At 44.4% G+C, this 20,384-nt stretch overlaps 2 protein-coding genes across 2 annotated transcripts in view; one reads left to right on the plus strand and one right to left on the minus strand.

Moving 5' to 3' along the window:
• LOC126251326 (DENN domain-containing protein 5B) overlaps positions 1 to 20,384 on the minus strand; it is a 524,570-nt gene that overhangs the window by 197,443 nt on the left and 306,743 nt on the right. The gene's annotated exons all lie outside the window — the stretch shown is intronic.
• The window catches only part of LOC126251327 (uncharacterized), a 49,624-nt gene that overhangs the window by 13,765 nt on the left and 15,475 nt on the right, over positions 1 to 20,384 (plus strand). Inside the window, exon 2 of the mRNA XM_049951667.1 lies at positions 16,190 to 16,352. Within this exon, the coding sequence (XP_049807624.1) occupies positions 16,190 to 16,352 (163 nt within the window). The remainder of the gene's footprint in view (positions 1 to 16,189; positions 16,353 to 20,384) is intronic.

The raw sequence follows: 20,384 nt of genomic DNA on the forward strand, positions 1-20,384 counted from the left end.
ACTAGCAGGAAAAATAACAGGTCATCGAGTAACCTTCGCAATATGTCACAAAAACAAAGTAAACATCAGAATAAAGATTAAGAAGGCACAAAAGCCATTACTGTGACAGGAGTGAGTTCGAATACAATAGGGTAATTCCCTATGTTAGCAGACGAAGTCACAGTCCCCTGTTTCCGCTCATGCGCAGTCTGCAGCACAGTCAAGAATTCAGATCTCCACAATCGGCACAGTCAGCTAATCACTTACGTCACTGAAATCCATTCGCGGAGCAGTTGGCGGCTGATCTACGCACACGACGCGCACCTAAAACGTGTAGTCGATTTTGGCTAGAAAGTCGCGGTAAATGTACAGTACAAGGCACCACACACGAACGACGGATCGCAGCGATCCTTCACTAACGATATCGCTCCCATCGGTCAGTCGCATCGAGCCCGCCCCACATGAGCGATTTGCCAAGCAATCTCCACCAGCGTTACGAACGCCGCTATGTCGTGATGTTCAGCTGCGGAAATTGAACTATGTTACGGGGCAATGGCAATTAATCTCCGTAGCTCTACGAGTACTTAAAAGAGGGGCGGGGGAGACTATTGTAGTTAATAAAACTTGTTTTGAAACGCTTTTCTTGGGAACTGTAGGTTCTCAGAATACATAAACCTTTTCACTGAAGCAAAGAGGGCTGTTTACATGTTTCCCGCGTGCTAATACAATTCTTTTTTCGGTTATTACTCCTCCGTTCCTTTCTTATACATTACGCTTGTAGCCAAACTGCGAGTATTTTCTTAATTTATTTTGCAAGCTCGATGTGTGTATAGGACTGTAAATAGCAGCACTGCTAATTACCATTTTCTTGTTATAAATTATATGGAGGAGGGTAGGATTATATGAAAATGGAACTGAAAATAGCTGTATAACATTTGTCCTGAACATTTACTGTCCACTTAATATTACCGTACGTCATTCTGTTTAGAAGTTAAAAACTTTAATAATGCGTGTAATTGTTGTATCAATAAACCGGAATCACGAGATGGAGCCCAGTATATTGTGACTATTACTATGAACCCTCCAACAAATCTACTTCTACGCAGAACCTTCAAAATGCTTATCAATGCAAAATTGTAGGTATATTTCGTATTACTTCTCAATATAAATGACAACTTGGCCTCTACTTCACTTCAAGAGTCGGTCGTGGTCCCTGAATAACTTTGAATTCTAACGCAAAGTTCTAACAAGGTGAGCAAGGCGAAACGAAACAAAACAATACCACCAAAAGACGATTAATAACTAGACAAACGGGTCGTAACGAGGCTACCATACTGCCTAACATCGCGGGTGATTCATGAGATTGCCAGGGATATCCACATGATTAGCGATCCGCACCACACACATGCGATGTATACGGAGGTGATAGGTCATGGGATAGCGATATGCAGGTATATTCGTACAGATGGCGGTAATATCGCATACATAAGATTTAAAAGAAGAGTGCATTGACGGAGCTCTCTTTCATACTCATGAGCTCCATGTGAAATGGTTTCCGATGTGCGTATGATAGCACGACGGGAATCAATGGGCTTTGTACGAGGAATGGTAGTTGGAGCTAGACGCATAGGACAATCCATTTCGAAAAATCGAGAGAATTCATGATTTCGAAAGCCACAGTGTCAAGATTGTGCCGAGAATACCAAATTTCATTACGGACAACTCAGTAGCCGACGGCGCTAGAGTTGTCAGTGGTAACAGACAAGTAAAACTGCGTGAAATTGAGCACTATGTGACTTAACATCCGAGGTCATTAGTCCCCTAGAACTTAGAACTACTTAAACCTAGCTAACCTAAGGGTTCAAATGGCTCTGAGCACTATGGGACTCAACTGCTGAGGTCATTAGTCCCCTAGAACTTGGAACTAGTTAAACCTAACTAACCTAAGGACATCACAAACATCCATGCCCGAGGCAGGATTCGAACCTGCGACCGTAGCGGTCTTGCGGTTCCAGACTGCAGCGCCTTTAACCGCACGGCCACTTCGGCCGGCGCTAACCTAAGGACATCACACACATCCATGCCCGTGGCAGGATTCTAACCTGCGACCGTAGCGGTCACGCAGTTCCAGACTGAAGCGCCTAGAACCGCTCGGCCTCAACGGCCGGCGTGACCGTATCGGTTGGATCATAGACGACTGCAGAAGCGTGGCCTAGTCGGGATGAGTCCCGCTTTTAGTTGGTAAGAGCTGATGGCATGTGGCCCTGAAGCAATAGACCCAAGTTGTCAACAAGGCACTATGTAAGCTGGTGGTGGTTCCATAACGGTTTTGCTGTGTTTACAAGGATGACTATGCGCCATGTGACCGGGACACAATTGTGCGCGATTGGTTTGAAGAACATTCTTGACAATTTTAGCGAATGATCTGGCCATCCAGGTTGCCTATAGAGGCAGCATGGCCCAATATTTCTGCAGGGGACTTCCAACGACTTGAGTCCATGCCACGTAGAGTTGCTGCACTACACAGGACAAGTGGTTTTCTGACACGATATAAGGAGGTATCCCATGACTTAGTGTAATGCGGTCGTTGCGATCCGTCGCTTCTATTAGGGGTCATTTGCGGAATCCGCAGCTTCTACTTTCCGCGTTGCCGTTGTTAACGATTCGCGCTTTCTGAGATCGAATTTCCAACAGCAGTACGCAACGGAAGAACCGCGGGCACAGGAAGTGTGCTTAAGCCAAAGTCGCTCCTCAAAACGGTCTTTAAGAGAGAGCAAAAAACGTGAGCAGTTTCCTAGCGGCGTAAACATTTCGCGGAAACTGCAACGTGCCGCTCTGGAAATGTCACATCGCGAGGTGAAAATGTGGTGGCTGTGCGCCAAGCGACGCGCGCCGGCAGCCTGAGCGTGATGTTTCGCAGCGATTACACTGCCTGCGGCAGGTGTTGCAGTGCGCCCTCTTCGTTCCTGAGCTCACATGGCAGTCAGATTGGGCCCGGCAGGTATACCTGTGCCTGGGCGACTTGCCGTGCTGGTCAGCGTTGCCAAGGCTAACCGCTGCGCCGGCGGACAATTACCCGCTGACACGCCACCTCGCAGCTGCCTTCGCAAGCAACACACCGGCCAGCTCTGCGTTACAACCTCTCTCTTCCACTGGGTGGACCTCGCGCTTTCCTGGGCGTCATTTCGTCAACGGAGCACAGATTAGGACAGGTTGCAGTTATGGTCGCTGCACTTCGATGAACAGAATCAACACAGTGGGTTATTATTTGCTTATTTACCACGTCTTCACTCCATGCCCCTACATATTTTACGTAGTTTGCTGTACTGAGTCAAGAACATGTCATCACTGGAAAGAAACTGCAACTACAGCATTCGTGTTATTATTATTTCAAATGACTCCGCGATTAGATTCTAAAAACAGCCGCAAACAACGCAGCCTCCTGAACGGAACGAAGTCTTTGGACGTAAAAGCAGGAGGAGGAGAATGGTGTTTAAAAAGTCCCGTCGACAACGAGGTCATTTAGAGGCGGAGAAAAACGCTCGGATTAGGGAAGCTCGAGAAGGAAATCGGCCATGCCCTTTCAAGGATCACGGAAAATCTAAATAATGATAGCCGGATGGAGGTTTGAACTGTCGTCCTCCCGAAAGCGAGTCCAGTGTGCTAACCATTAACGCTCCCTCGCTCCGTCCGACGTAAAAGTAACTTCGGGCGTGTCCCAGTGATTGTCATAGGACCATTACTTTTCTTTCTTACGCGTCGTCAGGCGCAATTTCCCCTGATGTTTCGGCAGATATATGCAATTCCGTGTTTGTTTGGGCTGACCGCAGCTACAAATTGCAAACACCTGTCATCACGTCTTTCACGCACGTCCTGTGTCGACAGAAAGTGTCTATTTCCCACTGCAAACAGAATGGTTTTGAAAGCTGAATTCTGTGTGTCCATTTGGTAGAACTTAACTTTGTGTTCTGCCTTACGGCAGGTCTTGTCATGAGGGAAGCCTCGTCAGAGAGGTCCACCGCATGAGCGTCTAGGGAAAAGTGATTCCAGTGGTGGTTTCCCGTTGCCGTCCACTGATGATGATGATGAAATGAGAATGAGGACAACACAACACCCAGCCCCTGAGCGTATAAAATCTCCGACTAGTCGGGAATCCGGGCCCCTTGGCGTGACAGACCGCCGCGCTGACCACTTAGCTAACTTTGATAGAGTGGTACCAAAATTAATCTAGTGCAATATTTATTTCAAGGATCTCTATTAACAGGAACAGTAAAACACGATTAATAGCCAGTACTCCAGCAGCAACTAACTGGTGCATGGCAGTAGCAGCCAGCGCCCGCCAGAGCGGTTCTCTCGCTTCTAGAGTAGTAGTAGTTCTGCGTGTTTTACTGTCCCTGTTAATACATAAAGATAAAAGAAATACCCCATTAGACAAATCTGGGATCGCTCTGCCGAAATGGTACGTAAAATTCCGTTCTAAACACCATTTTCTTTGTAACAGGGAAACGAATCTACTGTTTCCGTCGTTACTGGACATCACATGAAAGACGTGATGAGCAATATATGGACTGACTCCTGCAATACATTTCAAAAGTGAAACTGCAGATATCTTCCGGAACACCAGAGACAAATCGCCACACGATTCTCAGGAGAGACATCCAGTATATATTAATAACTTAGTAGATAACGGCGGAATTTTCATGTTGTTTTTCGCGTATAATGCTGTTGTATAAAGAGCAGTCGTGACGCTAGAAAACTGTAGCAAAATGCGGGAAGACTTGCACAGGATTGACGCTTGGTGCAGAGGGGCAATTCACCCTCAACATAAACAAATGTAATTTTGTTGTCAACGCATAGACAGAAAGACCCTTTACTGTATGATTAAACAATTGCAGAAGAGTCACAGGAAGCAGTCACTTCCATGAAATATCTAGGAGTGTGTATCTAGGAGTATGCGTACGGAGCTATTAAAATCGTCAGAGATCCGCATCAGATAGGACTGACAGAGGAAATAGAGAAGATCCAAAAAGAGCAGCACGATTACTTACGCTCATTTAACAAGCACGAATGCGTCACAGGGCTGCTCAGTCAACTCCAGTAGCAGACGCAAAAGTGTACTATCCCAGAAATGTCAAGTAATACATTGCTTCCGACATCTCGCGAAAAGACCATGAAGATAAAATTTCAGTCGTTCCCAAGAACCATACGTGAGTGGGACAGGAAAAAGAGGGAAGTGATATTTCTACAAAAAGTACGCACCGCTAAATACCATAAGGTGAGTTGCGGAAGATACAGCAGATGTAGCCTTGACTCAGGTTCAGGTTCCTTTCGGCAGACACAGTGGCAAATAGATGGTTGCGAATCAGATTTATAATGCATTATGTTCCTTTTTATCCCGAATGTTGTTATCCGGGAAATTGGCCTTCAGGAATCACGTACGGCATTTAGCTGTCTATCGAAGAGAGGAATAGCTGTCGAAATGAATTGACCCTACGGTCATGCAAAGCTTTTGATTCAGTTTTACTTTCTTCAGTCAATTTTGTTCCTGTTTTGTTCGCAGTTTCGTTCTCCGACCGCAATTTCCACCTGTCAGTTATTTGTCTGAACGAGTTCCCGTCTAAAGCTTCTCGGGAACGTATCTGAGCTCCTTGTACATAATTTTTGACTAGTTAAATGTAGGATGTACGGCTTGTTGATGGGAATCTGTGGATTTGGCCATAAAATTTCTGTCTTTTCGAATGTCTCTGCCGTGAGGTTAGGGTGTCAGTGGCTATTGCTATGCTGTCTGCAAACGCTGGGCAGTCCACTTCGGCCCTATTGCCCTTTTTGTCTCCCCACGTTCGACCTTGATAACCCCATTTTCTCGTTTATTGTATTTTACTGTATGATCACTTGGTCCAGCGCTACGTTCAACAAAGCACTGGTATTGATCTCAATGTCTTTCGATATTGCTCATCTGAAACTTCGTCGTACTGGATGTGGCGTTTAGTGAAGTGCCGCCTAGCCGTGTGTTCGTCAAGATTCTTCCAATCTTGACGAACACGCGGCTAGGCGGCACTACACGATTGAGTTTTATACCTTCGAGAAGTCCGCGAAGGTTTGTGCCGTCTTGTTCTTAAAGGCCCTAAATCCTAATTGATGTTTCAGAATAAAAATCTGGATAAAGTTACGTAATGGACCCCACACGCATTTCCCTAATTTACATATGATAAGTGTATATAATAGGCATCAATGCAATCGTCTGAGAATTATCTGTTTTCAGATATGTTGTTGTTGTGGTCTTCAGTCCTGAGACTGGTTTGATGCAGCTCTCCATGCTACTCTATCCTGTGCAAGCTCCTTCATCTCCCAGTACCTACTGCAACCTACATCCTTCTGAATCTGCTTAGTGTATTCATCTCTTGGTCTCCCTCTGCGATTTTTACCCTCCTCGCTGCCCTCCAATACTAAATTGGTGATCCCTTGATGCCTCAGAACATGTCCTACCAACCGATCCCTTCTTCTGGTCACGTTGTGCCACAAACTCCGTAGCACCACATTTCGAAAGCTTCAATTCTCTTCTTGTCCAAACTATTTACCGTCCATGTTTCACTTCCATACATGGCTACACTCCATACAAATACTTTCAGAAATTACTTCCTGACACTTAAATCTATACTCGATGTTAACAAATTTCTCTTCTTCAGAAACGCTTTCCTTGCCATTGCCAGTCTACATTTTATATCCTCTCTACTTCGACCATCATCAGTTATTTTGCTCCCCAAATAGCAAAACTCCTTTACTACTTTAAGTGTCTCATTTCCTAATCTAATACCCTCAACATCACCCAGCTAAATTCGACTACATTCCATTATCCTCGTTTTGCTTTTGTTGATGTTCATCTTATATCCTCCCTTCAAGACACCATCCATTCCGTTCAACTGCTCCTCGACTCTTATAACTGCCATCTGGTTTCTGTACAAATTGTAAATAGCCTTTCGCTCCCTGTATTTTACCCCTGCCACCTTTAGAATTTGAAAGAGAGCATTCCAGTCAACATTGTCAAAAGCTTTCTCTAAGTCTACAAATGCTAGAAAGGTAGGTTTGCCTTTCCTTAATCTTTCTTCTAAGATAAGTCGTAAGGTCAGTATTGCCTCACGTGTTCCAGTATTTCTACGGAATCCAAACTGATCTTCCCCGAGGTCGGCTTCTACTAGTTTTTCCATTCGTCTGTAAAGAATTCGTGTTAGTATTTTGCAGCTGTGGCTTATTAAACTGATAGTTCGGTAATTCTCACATCTGTCAACACCTGCTTTCTTTGGGATTGGAATTATTATATTCTTCTTGAAGTCTGAGGGTATTTCTTGATGTTCATACAAGTGGTTCTCTTATCTCCAAAGGTCTCTTTAATTTTCCTGTAGGCAGTATCTACCTTACCCCTAGTGAGGTAAGCCTCTACATCCTCTAGCCATCCCTGTTTAGCCATTTTGCACTTCCTGTCGATCTCATTTTTGAGACGATTGTATTCCTTTTTGCCTGCTTCATTTACTGCATTTTTATATTTTCTCCTTTCATCAATTAAATTCGATATTTCTTCTGTTACCCAAGGATTCCTATTAGCCCTCATCTTTTTACCTACTTGATCCTCTTCTGCCTTCACTACTTCATCCCTCAAAGCTACCCATTCTTCTTCTACTGTATTTCTTTCCCCCATTCCTGTCAATTGTTCCCTTATGCTCTCCCTGAAACTCTCTACAACCTCTGGTTCTTTCAGTTTATCGAGGTCCCATCTCCTTAAATTCCCACCTTTTTGCAGTTTCTTCAGTTTTAATCTACAGGTCATAACCAATAGATTGTGGTCAGAGTCCACATCTGCCCCTGGAAATGTCTTAGAATTTAAAACCTGGTTCCTAAATCTCTGTCTTACCATTATATAATCTATCTGATACCTTTTAGTATCTCCAGGGTTCTTCCAGGCGGCTTCCTCTTTCATTTCTTAGCCCCAATCCATATTCACCTACTACGTTTCCTTCTCTCCCTTTTCCTACGCTCTAATTCCAGTTACCCATGACTATTAAATTTTCGTCTCCATTCACTATCTGAATAATTTCTTTTATTTCATCATACATTTCTTCAATTTCTTCGTCATCTGCAGAGCTAGTTGGCATATAAACGTGTACTACTGTAGTAGGTGTGGGCTTCATATCTATATGCGTTCACTATGCTGTTTGTAGTAGCTTACCCGCATTCCTATTTTCCTATTCATTGTTAAACCTACTCCTGCATTACCCCTGTAGTCACCTGACCAGAAGTCTTGTTCCTCCTGCCACCGAACTTCACTAATTCCCACTATATCTAACTTTAGCCTATCCATTTCCCTTTTCAAATTTTCTAACCTACCTGCCCGATTAAGGGATCTGACATTCCACGCTCCGATCCGTAGAACGCCAGTTTTCTTTCTCCTGACAACGACATCCTCTTGAGTAGTCCCCGCCCGGAGATCCGAATGGGGGACTATTTTACCTCCGGAATATTTTACCCAAGAGGACGCCATCATCATTTAATCATACAGTAAAGCTAAATGCCCTCGGGAAAAATTACGGCCGTAGTTTCCCCTTGCTTTCAGCCGTTCGCAGTACCAGCACAGCAAGGCCGTTTTTGTTATTGTTACAAGGCCAGGTCAGTCAATCATCCAGACTGTTGCCCTTGCAACTACTGAAAAGGCTGCTGCCCCTCTTCAGGAACCACACGTTTGTCTGGCCTCTCAACAGATACCCCTCCGTTTTGGTTGTACCTACGGTACGGCTATCTGTATCGCTGAGGTACGCAAGCCTCCCCACCAACGGCAAGGTCCATGGTTCACGGGGGATGTTTTCAGATATAGGTTTCCTGAATTCACCTCGAAGTTTTTGGCTTTTATTGCGAAAAATGAGTTAAATGTGGCGCGAACGTAGACATCAGGCCACACTACGAATCAATCTTTACCACAAACTTTATTTTGCTTTCACGTGAGTTGGCTTCGCTAAATTATCACGTTCGAACCTAACCTTGACCTCAGGGTTGAGTCAGGGGCGGCTTGTCACTCCAGGCAATATTTTGGGAAGGGGGGGGGGGGAGTCCACCACCAAACTCCAGCCAGTATTTGTTCTACACCACCTCTTCTCTTCCTAAAGCCCGCTTGATAGTTTCCAACTGTACTTTCTATGTTGTTCTACTCTCTTCGGGTAGAAGTGAGAGAGCACCTTGTAACCGGCCCCTAGTAGCAACATGCCTCTGTAGTTGATTGCATCCCCTGTAGCTCCTCTTCTCCACCAGCACCAAAATGTTAAATCGTAAGTAGCAAACTGACAGTCCAACCACGACTGAAGAGCGTTAACACATGTGGAATGTCGATTGTAGAATCTACAATACGACAGCTTGACCCGCGTTCCAGAATTGATAACAGTAAAACAGAAGTGATTTCAGGCGTTCCACAAGGTAGTATTATAGACCCTTTGCTGTTCCTTATCTATATAAGTGATATGGGAGACAATCTGAGCAGCCGTCTTCGGTTGTTTGCAGATGAAGCTGTCGTTTATTGACTAATAAAGTCATCAGAAGATCAAAACAAACTGCAACACGATTTAGAAAAAATATCTGAATGGTGCGAAAATTGGCAGTTGACTCTAAATAACGAAAAGTGTGAGGTCATCCACACGAGTGCTAAAAGGAATTCGTTAACCTTCGGTTACACGATAAATCAGTCTAATCTAAAAGCCGTAAATTCAACTAAATACCTAGGTATTACAATTACGAACAACTTAAATTGGAAGGAACGCATAGAAAATGTTGTGGGGAAGTCTAACAAAACACTGCGTTTTATTGGCAGCACACTTAGAAAATGTAACAGATTTACTCAGGAGATTGCCCACACTACGCGTGTCCGTCCTCTTTTAGAATACTGCAGCGCGGTGTGGGATCCTTACCAGGTAGGACTGACGGAGTACATCGAAAAAGTTCAAAGAAAGGCAGCACGTTTTGTAGTATCGCGAAATATGGGAGAGAGTGTCACAGAAATGATACAGGATTTGGGCGGGAAATCAGTAAAAGAAATGAGTTTTTCGTTGCGACGGAATCTTCTCACGAAATTCCAATCACCAACTTTCTCCTCCGAATGCGAAAATATTTTGTTGAAACCAGGGCGGAACGATCATCACGATAAAATAAGGGAAATCAGAGCTCGTACGAAATGATATAGATGTTCATTCTTTCCGCGCGCTATGCGAGATTGGAATAATAGAGAATTGTGAAGGTGGTTCGATGAACCCTCTGCCAGGCACTTAAATGTGATTTGCAGAGTATCCATGTAGATGTATGACCAACCAGAAGCGTTACTAGGAAATCGGTTTGGATGTGAACGCAGTGAGAGCCAGGCAGGCAGAGCAACGCGAGGCGGCTACGGCCGTCGGCCAGTGGCGGGCAGGCAGTGCCCTGGTGACCGGCGCATGGGCAGCTGTTTACGCGAGCGTGGCACGAAGCGTCGCACCCACGCGCTCACGACGTCATACGCCAGCGCTGTGAAGCGCGATTACCACTGCTCTGCTGCTTGCCTTCTAGTCCATCGCTACACCCACCACGTTCCAGCGCTGCGTCACAGCAACCCGTACTGACGACGCGCTGCTGCTCAACCTTGTCTTCCTCGTCCATAAGTACTACAATTCAGTAAGCAGACTGGACAAAAATTCAGTAAATAGCAGCAGATGTTATGTTAATGCCGTGTAACACCACACCTAGCCTTGATAATGGCCTCAATTCTTTCGTGAAATAGTAAATAACTTGTATGAGTTATGCCCTGTCAGCGCGACAGAATGTCAATCCTAGGGCCCCGGGTTCGATTCCCGGCTGGGTCCGCGATTTCCTCAGCTCAGGGACTGGGTGTTGTCCTTATCATTTCATCCGTATCGACACGCAAGTCGCCGAAGTGGCGTCAAATCGAAATACTTGCACCCGGCGAGCGGTCTACCAGACGGGAGGCCCTAGTCACACGACATTTATTTTAGTTACGCCCTACCCAGCTGAAGCCACTCTATGGTGATGTAGAGCACGTAGACCTACAAAACTGCGTGTAAGTTGTGTGCTAGGTCACCCGCTACTCCACATGGTCCGCTCACATTAATGTGACCACCGCCTATGATAGACGTCAACGGGCAGTAACTACTTACAGACGGCAGGTGGCAGCACTAACAGTAAAGCACTCCGTCTTCAGGCCACGAGTGGCCTACCGGGACCATCCGACTGCCGTGTCATCCTCGGTGGAGGAAGCGGATATGAGGGGCACACCGCTCTCCCGGTCGTTATGAGGTATTCTTGACCGAAGCCGCAACTGTTCGGTCGAGTAGCTCCTCAACTGGCATCACGAGGCTGAGTGCACCCCGAAAAATGGCAACAGCGCATGGCGGCCTGGATGGTCACCCACCCAAGTGCCGACCACGCCCGACAGTGCTTAACTTCGATGATCTCACGGGAACCGGTGGTATCCACTGCGGCAAGGCCGTTTCCGGCACACTAACAGTGCAGGGCATATAAAGCGTGTCATGGGGAGGCGGGAAACAGTGCAATCGTTGTCGTCAAGAGGAAACGGGCCGATTTATCTGACGCCCAAGAGGGCATGGTCATCGGCTTTCGGGCCAAGAGTGGAAGCATTTCCAAAAGGTTGACGTCCACTGAGAGGCGGCAGCTGAGATTTTCAGATAAATCACGTTTTATCCTCCATCGGACTGATGGCCGTTGGAATTTACGGCCCAGCAACAATCGAAATGATCCACACAACGGATCAACACAAGGCATCTATATTGGGGACCATGTCCACCTCTATATGCAATTTATTTTTTACTAGGCGCGATGGCACCTATCAGCAGAACAATGCAACGTGTCATGAAGCTTGCAGTGTACGTGAGTGGTTCTAAGAGCATCCCTATGAGTTTACCGTACTCCCCTGGCCATCAAACTCCCTGAATTTAAATCCAGCTTAGAATCTAAATCCAATCGATAATCTGCAGGACCACCTCGATTGGGCTGTCTGCGCCATGGATCGTCAGCCGAAACACCTATCGCAGCTGACCATGTCACTGGAGTCGAAATGGATCAATATCCCTGTCAGTATCTCCTAGAACCTTATTGACACTCTTCCTGCACGTCCACGCTGGAACTTTTCACAGATGGACCGTCTAAACAGTTCGACATTTTCTGTGTGATTAGGTTCTAATAATTTAGTGGCCCAGTCGAGATGCAATAGGTGGTCTTTTCAATTCGTACGTTTTGTGCAACAATAAAAAATGAAAAAATAGAATTAAGCTCGTTATACGCTTGAAATAATCTAATCCTTCCTGGAGAATATACCAAAACCAGATTATAAAAGACGGGTACGAGTATTTTACGAAGATTTATCAGAGAGACTGCACGCGACACATTGGGCCCATTTTCCTATTGACCAAACAGCATCAAAATCAAAGCCATCCCGACTGCAAAGTTTGCACGGAAAACATAAAACATAGTGAAACAGCGTGGGCGTGCAAGAGATGCAAAATGCCACTACCATGTACCCGTATAGTTCGAACGATGTCACACACACACACACACACACGCAGTGTTGTTGTTTTTTGTAAAAGTGCTAATTATGTTAATTGTGGATGAGTTCAGTAATTGGACATAAATGGTGTCATGGTATCTATTTCTATTATATTGTACTGATAGATAATAAAACTTTTGTGATATTCCTGACAACTACTGTATAAGGCTGGAATTAACTATCGGATATTTCACTAAATTAAAGCAGTTGGATCTTACACATGTACTTACATCCCGTAAAGTCGTGCGCGCACGATTAGAACGTCAGAATGAATTTTAGTACAATGTCAAAACGATTTGCCGAGCTTTGAATGGCTCAAGGGCCGGGTGATCGTGTTTACATTTTGGGCCCAGGCAGTTTGAACTTAAATCGTAACGTAAGGGGTTTAAATTTCAGAAATTGTTAAACATAGTCAAAATTATGTTTAGACAGGGAATCACAAATTTGATAGGAAGGAATATTCCATTGGTAATTATGTGAGGAAAACAGACAGAGCACAAATTGCAAAATGTAATGTGCTGAAGTGGTATCGTATTTCTTGTTGAGGTAGGCCTTGGGTGAAATCTGAACCAATTTAGAAACTTTCTCCGCTGCTATGCCCCCCCCCCTCCCCCCAAAATAATGAAAGGTAAAAATTGTGCATCGCTTACATCTTCTTATTTCATGCACTCAAACTTCAGCATTTGCCATAACGTTTTAATTTACTACATCTTCACTTCTAATTCTACTCCTCACTTTTTGCAAACAGTGTCCACATATATCGCTGAATGTAGATGCAAAATTATATCCTTGTACGGTACAAAGCTCAGGAGAGATTACGTCAAACACTGGGATGCGTGGAGAACTAGCTTTTTCTTAAAATGGATCGCAAATTACCCAGGCTAAATTCATTCAGAGTTATATAGTGAGAGCACCTACGTACTCATAGCGAACTTTAAAAGTAGTTTCAAATCTTTTCTAATTTTTTTCCGCTTGCATGCTTAACGTCAAATACATAAAACATTAACTCACATGCAATGTGATAGAAGTTTGACGCCGTTTTAATACACGCGATTTCGCTACTACAGTCCTTACATGCTCACTCCAATTCATACTGCTTTGCAACGTTATCCGCAGATATGTAATCGACGTGACTTGGTAGCAGCACACTAATAATACTGTATTCCAACATTATGGGTTCGTTTTTCCTACTCATCTGCATTAACTTTCATATTTTGGTCATACATTGGCCATTTTCATAAGCTATACATATTATGCGGTATGTAATGAACAGAGCGTCCATCACAATGATTCTTTAAGGAACCGGGCGTGATGGTTTACTGGTACAGAAAGGGGGAAATAAAAGTGGCCTGGAGAACAGTTCTAGACAACAAAGAAACATAGCAGAGGAAAGGAAATACGGCACTAACCTGACTAACAGACCACCATTCATTCAGATCGAAGCTGGACTGCAAGAATTGCTGCAGTCTCATCTGAAATGTTCTGCTGCAGTTCTTGAATTCTTGAAGACTATATGGGGGTTGTTGCGCTACACTCTCGACCTGAGGGCTTCCCACACAAAGTAAGCCCACACAGAGATAAGGAGACCTGGGCGGTCAGACTGACCTCTGCTAACAACTCTGCCAGGCGTGAAGATTTTGTAAATGTGCTTCGAAGTTCGTCCGGCTGTATGAGTAGTCGCTCCATCCTGTTGGATGTAAGTTTAGATCTTTTCCTCTTCCTTTAATGTTGCTACGAATGGTTTCAAAATGCTAAGGCCACTTTTATTTGCCCTACTGTTTATAAATTCTAACTAGGACAATATTTAATACTGAAGTCAGTGGTAGTTCATAACGACATATTCGTAACTATCTTGTAAAGGGCTCATTTCCGAACCCGTGTTTACTGGAACGTTTTCGTTTCTATTTCGTCCGTGTCAGTTTTCGCTACTATTTATGATACACCCGTATACCAGTTTTGCGTCGCTTGGTTCTCAAACCGGCGCTGCGCAGACACAACCACAAGCATGACAAGTTTGCAAGATCCAACAATTTTTCCCCTCCACGAGTCAAACTATGATTGTACAACGAATTGCTCTTCTCTTGCGATGTGAAATAAGATGGATGAGAAGCGTTATATGCTCGCCTGTATACGAAAAAGCAATCATGGTGCGCTATAATCGCCGGACATCTATTATGGAATTGAAACACTTTTACCAGTGAAAACCGTTCAGGGCATACATGCACCGATATTGAGAAAGGTTCTCATTGCTCTGGGTTACTAAGGCGGTGAAATCCAACATTGTGTTAAATGGTGAGTTTCACTTCATTTTGTACAACCAGTGTACGTATTTTCCATCATAAAGTTAGTTTTTGGTGGTTATTTGCGAAACAAATTAACCATTCAGCTCTATGCTGATAAACAACAGAAAACTTTTGTTTACATGAATGGTAAAATCAACTATCTTTCTTAAAAAGATTACGTAAGATGTTCGATTGACGAAAAGGTCATTCAACGCGGAGCCCAGGCTCAGATTGGGGGAAGGAAATTGGCTGAATCCCTTTTGAAAGGCAGCATCCCAGCATTTGGCCTACGTTATTTAAGGAAAAACTGAAATCCTATATCTGGGTGGACGGGGACTTCAACGACAGAAATATTGTAAATTTAAAAAAAAGGCAAATAACATGCAATCACAGAGTTCGACTTCATAGCAACATGCGAAGAATGTTTGACTCCAAAGGCCGGCCGTTGTGGCCAAGCGGTTCTAGGAGCTACACTCTGGAACCGGACGACCGCTACGGTCGCAGGTGCGAATCCTGCCTCGGGCGTGGATGTGTGTAATGTCCTTAGGTTAGTTAGGTTTAACTAGTCCTAAGTTCTAGGTGTCAGAGCCATTTGATCCATTTGTGTGGCCAAATGGACGAAACGTATTTTTTGGGTCTCTGATCCGAAACCGAAAACAAGAAGATACTGGTGCAAGAAGATCGAAAAGGAACCGAAATGGACACACAAACGAATATACACTAAACCAGAACATCAACGGAACAACTATAGTGAGAATCAAGGCAATTGGTCGGATGAACGCCGTCATTACACAATGAACTGAAAACAACTGGCTTGAACGGAAAAAAAACGAGCGACTGGCACAATAGTTACAAGTTTATAATCGTCCTTAGATAGCTAACAATCTAAGTAGGTAAATGAATTATGATGACGACGATTGGGTTCTAGCTTGGTCGAAGCCTTTCGATTTTACACAGCCTTAGCTGCTTATTTTGTTAAATAATTTATCATATGGGAACACGAAGTTGTTAGGATCCGGGCAGACATTTCCACAATAGAAAAGTCTGAGGTGATGAGCGGGAATTGAACCCGGGATCTCTGTCCCAGTATCCAGTGACAAGTAGCTGGTGAGAGTAACTATTACACTATGTAATGAAATTTCTTATCGTCGAATACAATGTTCTCTGCAACGCATAACCCTTTATAACACTGTCATTATTTTGTAATAGATTGCACAGCTGAAACTGAGTAGTCCTCAAAGGTTTGTCCCCAGTAATGCGGCGAGCTGTGTTAAGTAGAACAACGCATGCGCTATTCTGGCTCGCAAGTCGACTGTGGCTAATCAGACGTTGGCTTTCGCAGGTTCGGAGTGCCTCAAAGCGTGGCGGAAGCTACGAAACTGCTACATGAACGCCATCAAGCGGCGGAGGTTCAGCAGCAAGGCCACACACGCCAACAAGAAGTACACCAAGTGGAAGTTCGAGGACGAGATGTCCTTCCTGCTGCCCTACATGCTCAGTGGCAGGTAAGTGTGCCTGCTGCTTGCTGCACGCAGCGGGAATTTTCTCTCTACACACACACACACACACACACACACACACCTTACATATTTTTGGCTGAATTGGGACAATACTAACTCAGAAATTAAAGGTATAGCAAGCTCACGATTGTACGGACTGACGCGAAACCGAGACTGCATGGATAAAATCGAAAAACAATGCAAAATACACATGCTCCTACGGGAAAGTATTCTTTACTGTGGCTATAAAGCGTGCTTTATATCGCATCTGGGAGACCACTATAAAACGTAAGCTTTCTCAGATGTAATCGTTATTTAAAAAATCTGTATTGCTAAACGGCTTAAATGCTGCAAAATTTCAGCTACAGGTTGCCTATGTAACGGCTTCCAGGGACAACAGAAATTTGATTTTCATACAGTGTTATAATCTACTCATTAAGAGATATAATCTTATGTGAAAGGCTAACATAATAAGGCAAGTATTAAAATTAGAAACTGTGGGTACGCCTTGAGGCAGAGTAACTGAAGGTGCCCAAATTACCCCAAGCATATTCATCCAGTATTTGAAAATGAGTGCAGTTGGCAACTTCTGGAAAACTTTACACATAATTCCAAACGTTTTCTCGCTGATCCTCACCCCCCCCCCCTGCCCACACACACAAAATAATGAAAGGGAAACGTTTTATCGTTTCCTAAATTTCTGTGTTTAGGCAGTAAAATTTCTGTGGTTCAAGCAATAAAATTTCAGGCACCAGATTTTAATTTATTACTTGTTCATTGCTAACTTTACAAGCAGTATTCACATATACCACTGAATGTAAATTCATAATTATAACATCGAACGACAAGTACACCGACGGAAGCCCGCCCGGTTGGCAGTGCGGTCTCGCGCACGGCTTTCCGGACTGGGAAGGAGCGCCTGGTCCCCGGCGGACTTGTGTCGAGGTTCGGTGAACCGGCCAATCTGGATGGTTTTTAGGCGGTTTCCCATCTGCCTCGGCGAATGCGGGCTGGTTCCCTTTATTCCGCCTCAGCTACACCATGTCGGCGATTGCTGCGCAAACAAGTTCTCCACGTACGCGTACACCACCATTACTCTACCACGCAAACATAGGGGTTACACTCGCTTGGTGTGAGACGTTCCCTGGGGGGTCCACCGGGGGCCGAACCGCACAATAACCCAGGGTTCGGTGTGGGGCGGAGGAGTGAGGTGGACTGCGATAGACGTCGCGCGGTTGCGGACCACTGCGGCTGCGACGGGGCCTCTCCGTCGTTTCTAGGTCCCCGGCTAACATAACAACACCATGACGGAAAAAATTCGCTACACCGAAAAATAATTAGTGTAGAGTGATAAAATTTCGGGAATACATTTGCCTAGATAACACATTTAAGTGATTAACATTATGCAAGCATATAAACGTGCATGCATTGGGTTATGTAGGTGCCGGATGTCAGTTTGGGGGATAGAGTTCCATGCCCGTTGCACTTGGTCGGTCAGTACACGGACGGTTAATGCTGTTTAGGGATCACGCTGGAGTGGTCATCCGATGATATCCCATATGTGCTCGTTTGGAGACAGATCTCGTGATCGAGAAGGCCAGAGTAACATGTCGAGATTCTGTAGAGCAATTTGGGCTACAACAGCGGTATTTTGGCGAGCGTTGTCCTCTTGCTGTTAATGAATGGCAGCACAACAGGTAGGTCACCAGATTGACGTACAAACTTTCAGTCAGGGTGCGCGGGATAGTCACAAGTGTGCTCTGCTGTCATACGGAATTGCACTCCAGACCATAACTCCAGGTTTATGTCCAGTGTGTCTAGCACGCAGTCAGGTTGGTTGCAGGCGCTCACCTGACCTCCCCATACCCAACACACGGCCCCCACTTGCACCGAGGCAGAACTGGCTTCCATCGTCAGAAAACACAAGGACCTCCACCTTGTCCTCAGTGAACTCTCGCTTGACACCACTAAAGTAGCAAATGGCTGTGGTTTGTGGTCAGTGGAATGCAAGCTGCAGGGCGTTTGGCTCGGAACTGACCTTGAAGTAACCGATTTGTTACAGTGCGTTGTCAGGTGCTGCTCAAGTTGCTGCTGCAGATGCAGTACGATGGGCCAGAGTTCTAGTTAAACCTAACTAACGTAAAGACATCAAACACATCCATGCCCGAGGCAGGATTCGAACCTGCGACCGTAGCAGCGCGGCGTGGTTCCGGACTGAAGCGCCTACAACCGCTCGGCCACAACGGCCGGCGGCCGTCTGAAGCCCTGTCTTCTTGCGACCGTAAGTTCTCGCGAACACCGCTACCAGGAGTCATGTACAGTGGCTACATTCCTGCCAGGTATTTCTGCAATATCACAAATTCAAACTAAATGAGGTGTTGATAATGCCGTCTCTGTTGCCTTAAAGGCATTCTTGACTAATATCAATTCATCACGTCCAGCCTTAAAGGTAACTAACGCTCACGACCGTTACAGCGTGTATTTAAAGCAAACCTGATCTGCATCCTCATAGTGGCGCGACTAGCGCCACTCTTAAGCGACTGGCGCGAAATCTGAATAGACATCATGTTTCAGATGTAGAAACACGCCTACCTACTTCCATTTATCTCGCACAACTGCTTCTTGGTGTTGCGATTCTTTTTTCCGCCAGTATAGTCTAGCACGTATTACATTTATGCATGGGAGTTCGATTCTTTACAGAATCGGGGATAGGGTTACTGACTACACCTAAAACATTGTATTTCGGATCACTTACTTTCAGTTCACTTTCTGGAAGTATTTTTTCCTTTTTTTCTTCTTTTTCTGTCATTTGCTTTTTCCCTACCAATGATTCTAATTTTCCGGAGACTTAAAACGTAGCTACACAGTGAAAATTCGTTTGTACTACATACTGTAATATCACATCGACGCATTTCAGCGTCTTTGTGCGCGCTATAACTGTTCCTCGATCACATAGTCTCCGCTCCCTTCCTTTAACCAACACAGTTTGTTCATTATATTCGCGTCACCTAGTTGCTCCAGACTCTGTTAATAGGCATCAGTATTTAATCTCTCGCGACTTTTTCCATCATTCGTGTCTTCACAACCATAAAATATGTTTCACAAAAATATGTTTCACAAGATTGATCGGATTAGTAGCAATGTCACATTCCTTACTACTACAACCTTGAAACCATATTTCAGAGGAGGATGTTGCATTGTCTTCGGCAGTGATACAAGAGTGACATGCTTGCATATTCAAAAGATAATATTCGTACTGATTACAACAGGATACTTCAGGTTTTGTTTATTATTTCTTTGAACGTTGCCGTACTATGTACGGATAATTCGCTAAGTGGATATTCCCCTTCCTGATATTCTAGAACTAGCGCTTGCTTTAATGCCTTATACCAAGTGTATCAGGAGCTTGTCTTGAATTGTAAGGTAAATGCTTGATCTAGAAATACCATCCTAGATAATTTCTCTAGACGCAATACCAGTGTGGCTCAAAGGGAAAGGAAATTTTTTAAATGTCATCTTGCTTTGAGCTATTGGTGTTTTATTTTACGATTGCAATTTCGGCATTAATCCGTTATTAAGCATGTACAAATAACAATACAACGCAATGAGCAAATTTCGTAGATCCTTGAAAACTGCATAATACCGAAATTGCAATCGTAAAATAAAACACTAAGCAAAATGATATTAACAAATTTATTGATGCTGTGGACCCATAAGTACTGGAAACGACACTGTAACAGTCTTCCCTCCTCACAGTGTGGGAAAATGAAGCGTACCTTCAAGCATAACTTTTTTTTTTTTTTTTTTTTTTTTTAGGAATTCGCTGCTAACTACATTCTTGCAGCTTGTACTATTCCTACAGGTGTCAATATACTATTTATATTTCATGAAGTCCGCATCTCGTGGTCTAGGGGCTAGCGTAACTGTCTCTGAATCACGGGGTCCCGGGTTGGGATTTTCTCTGCCCGGGGACTGGGTGTCTGTGCCGTCCTCATCGTTTCATCATCATTCATGAAAGTGGCGAGATTGGACTGAGTA

This window comes from Schistocerca nitens, chromosome 4, assembly GCF_023898315.1.
Source record: "Schistocerca nitens isolate TAMUIC-IGC-003100 chromosome 4, iqSchNite1.1, whole genome shotgun sequence".
NCBI classification, from domain to species: domain Eukaryota; kingdom Metazoa; phylum Arthropoda; class Insecta; order Orthoptera; family Acrididae; genus Schistocerca; species Schistocerca nitens.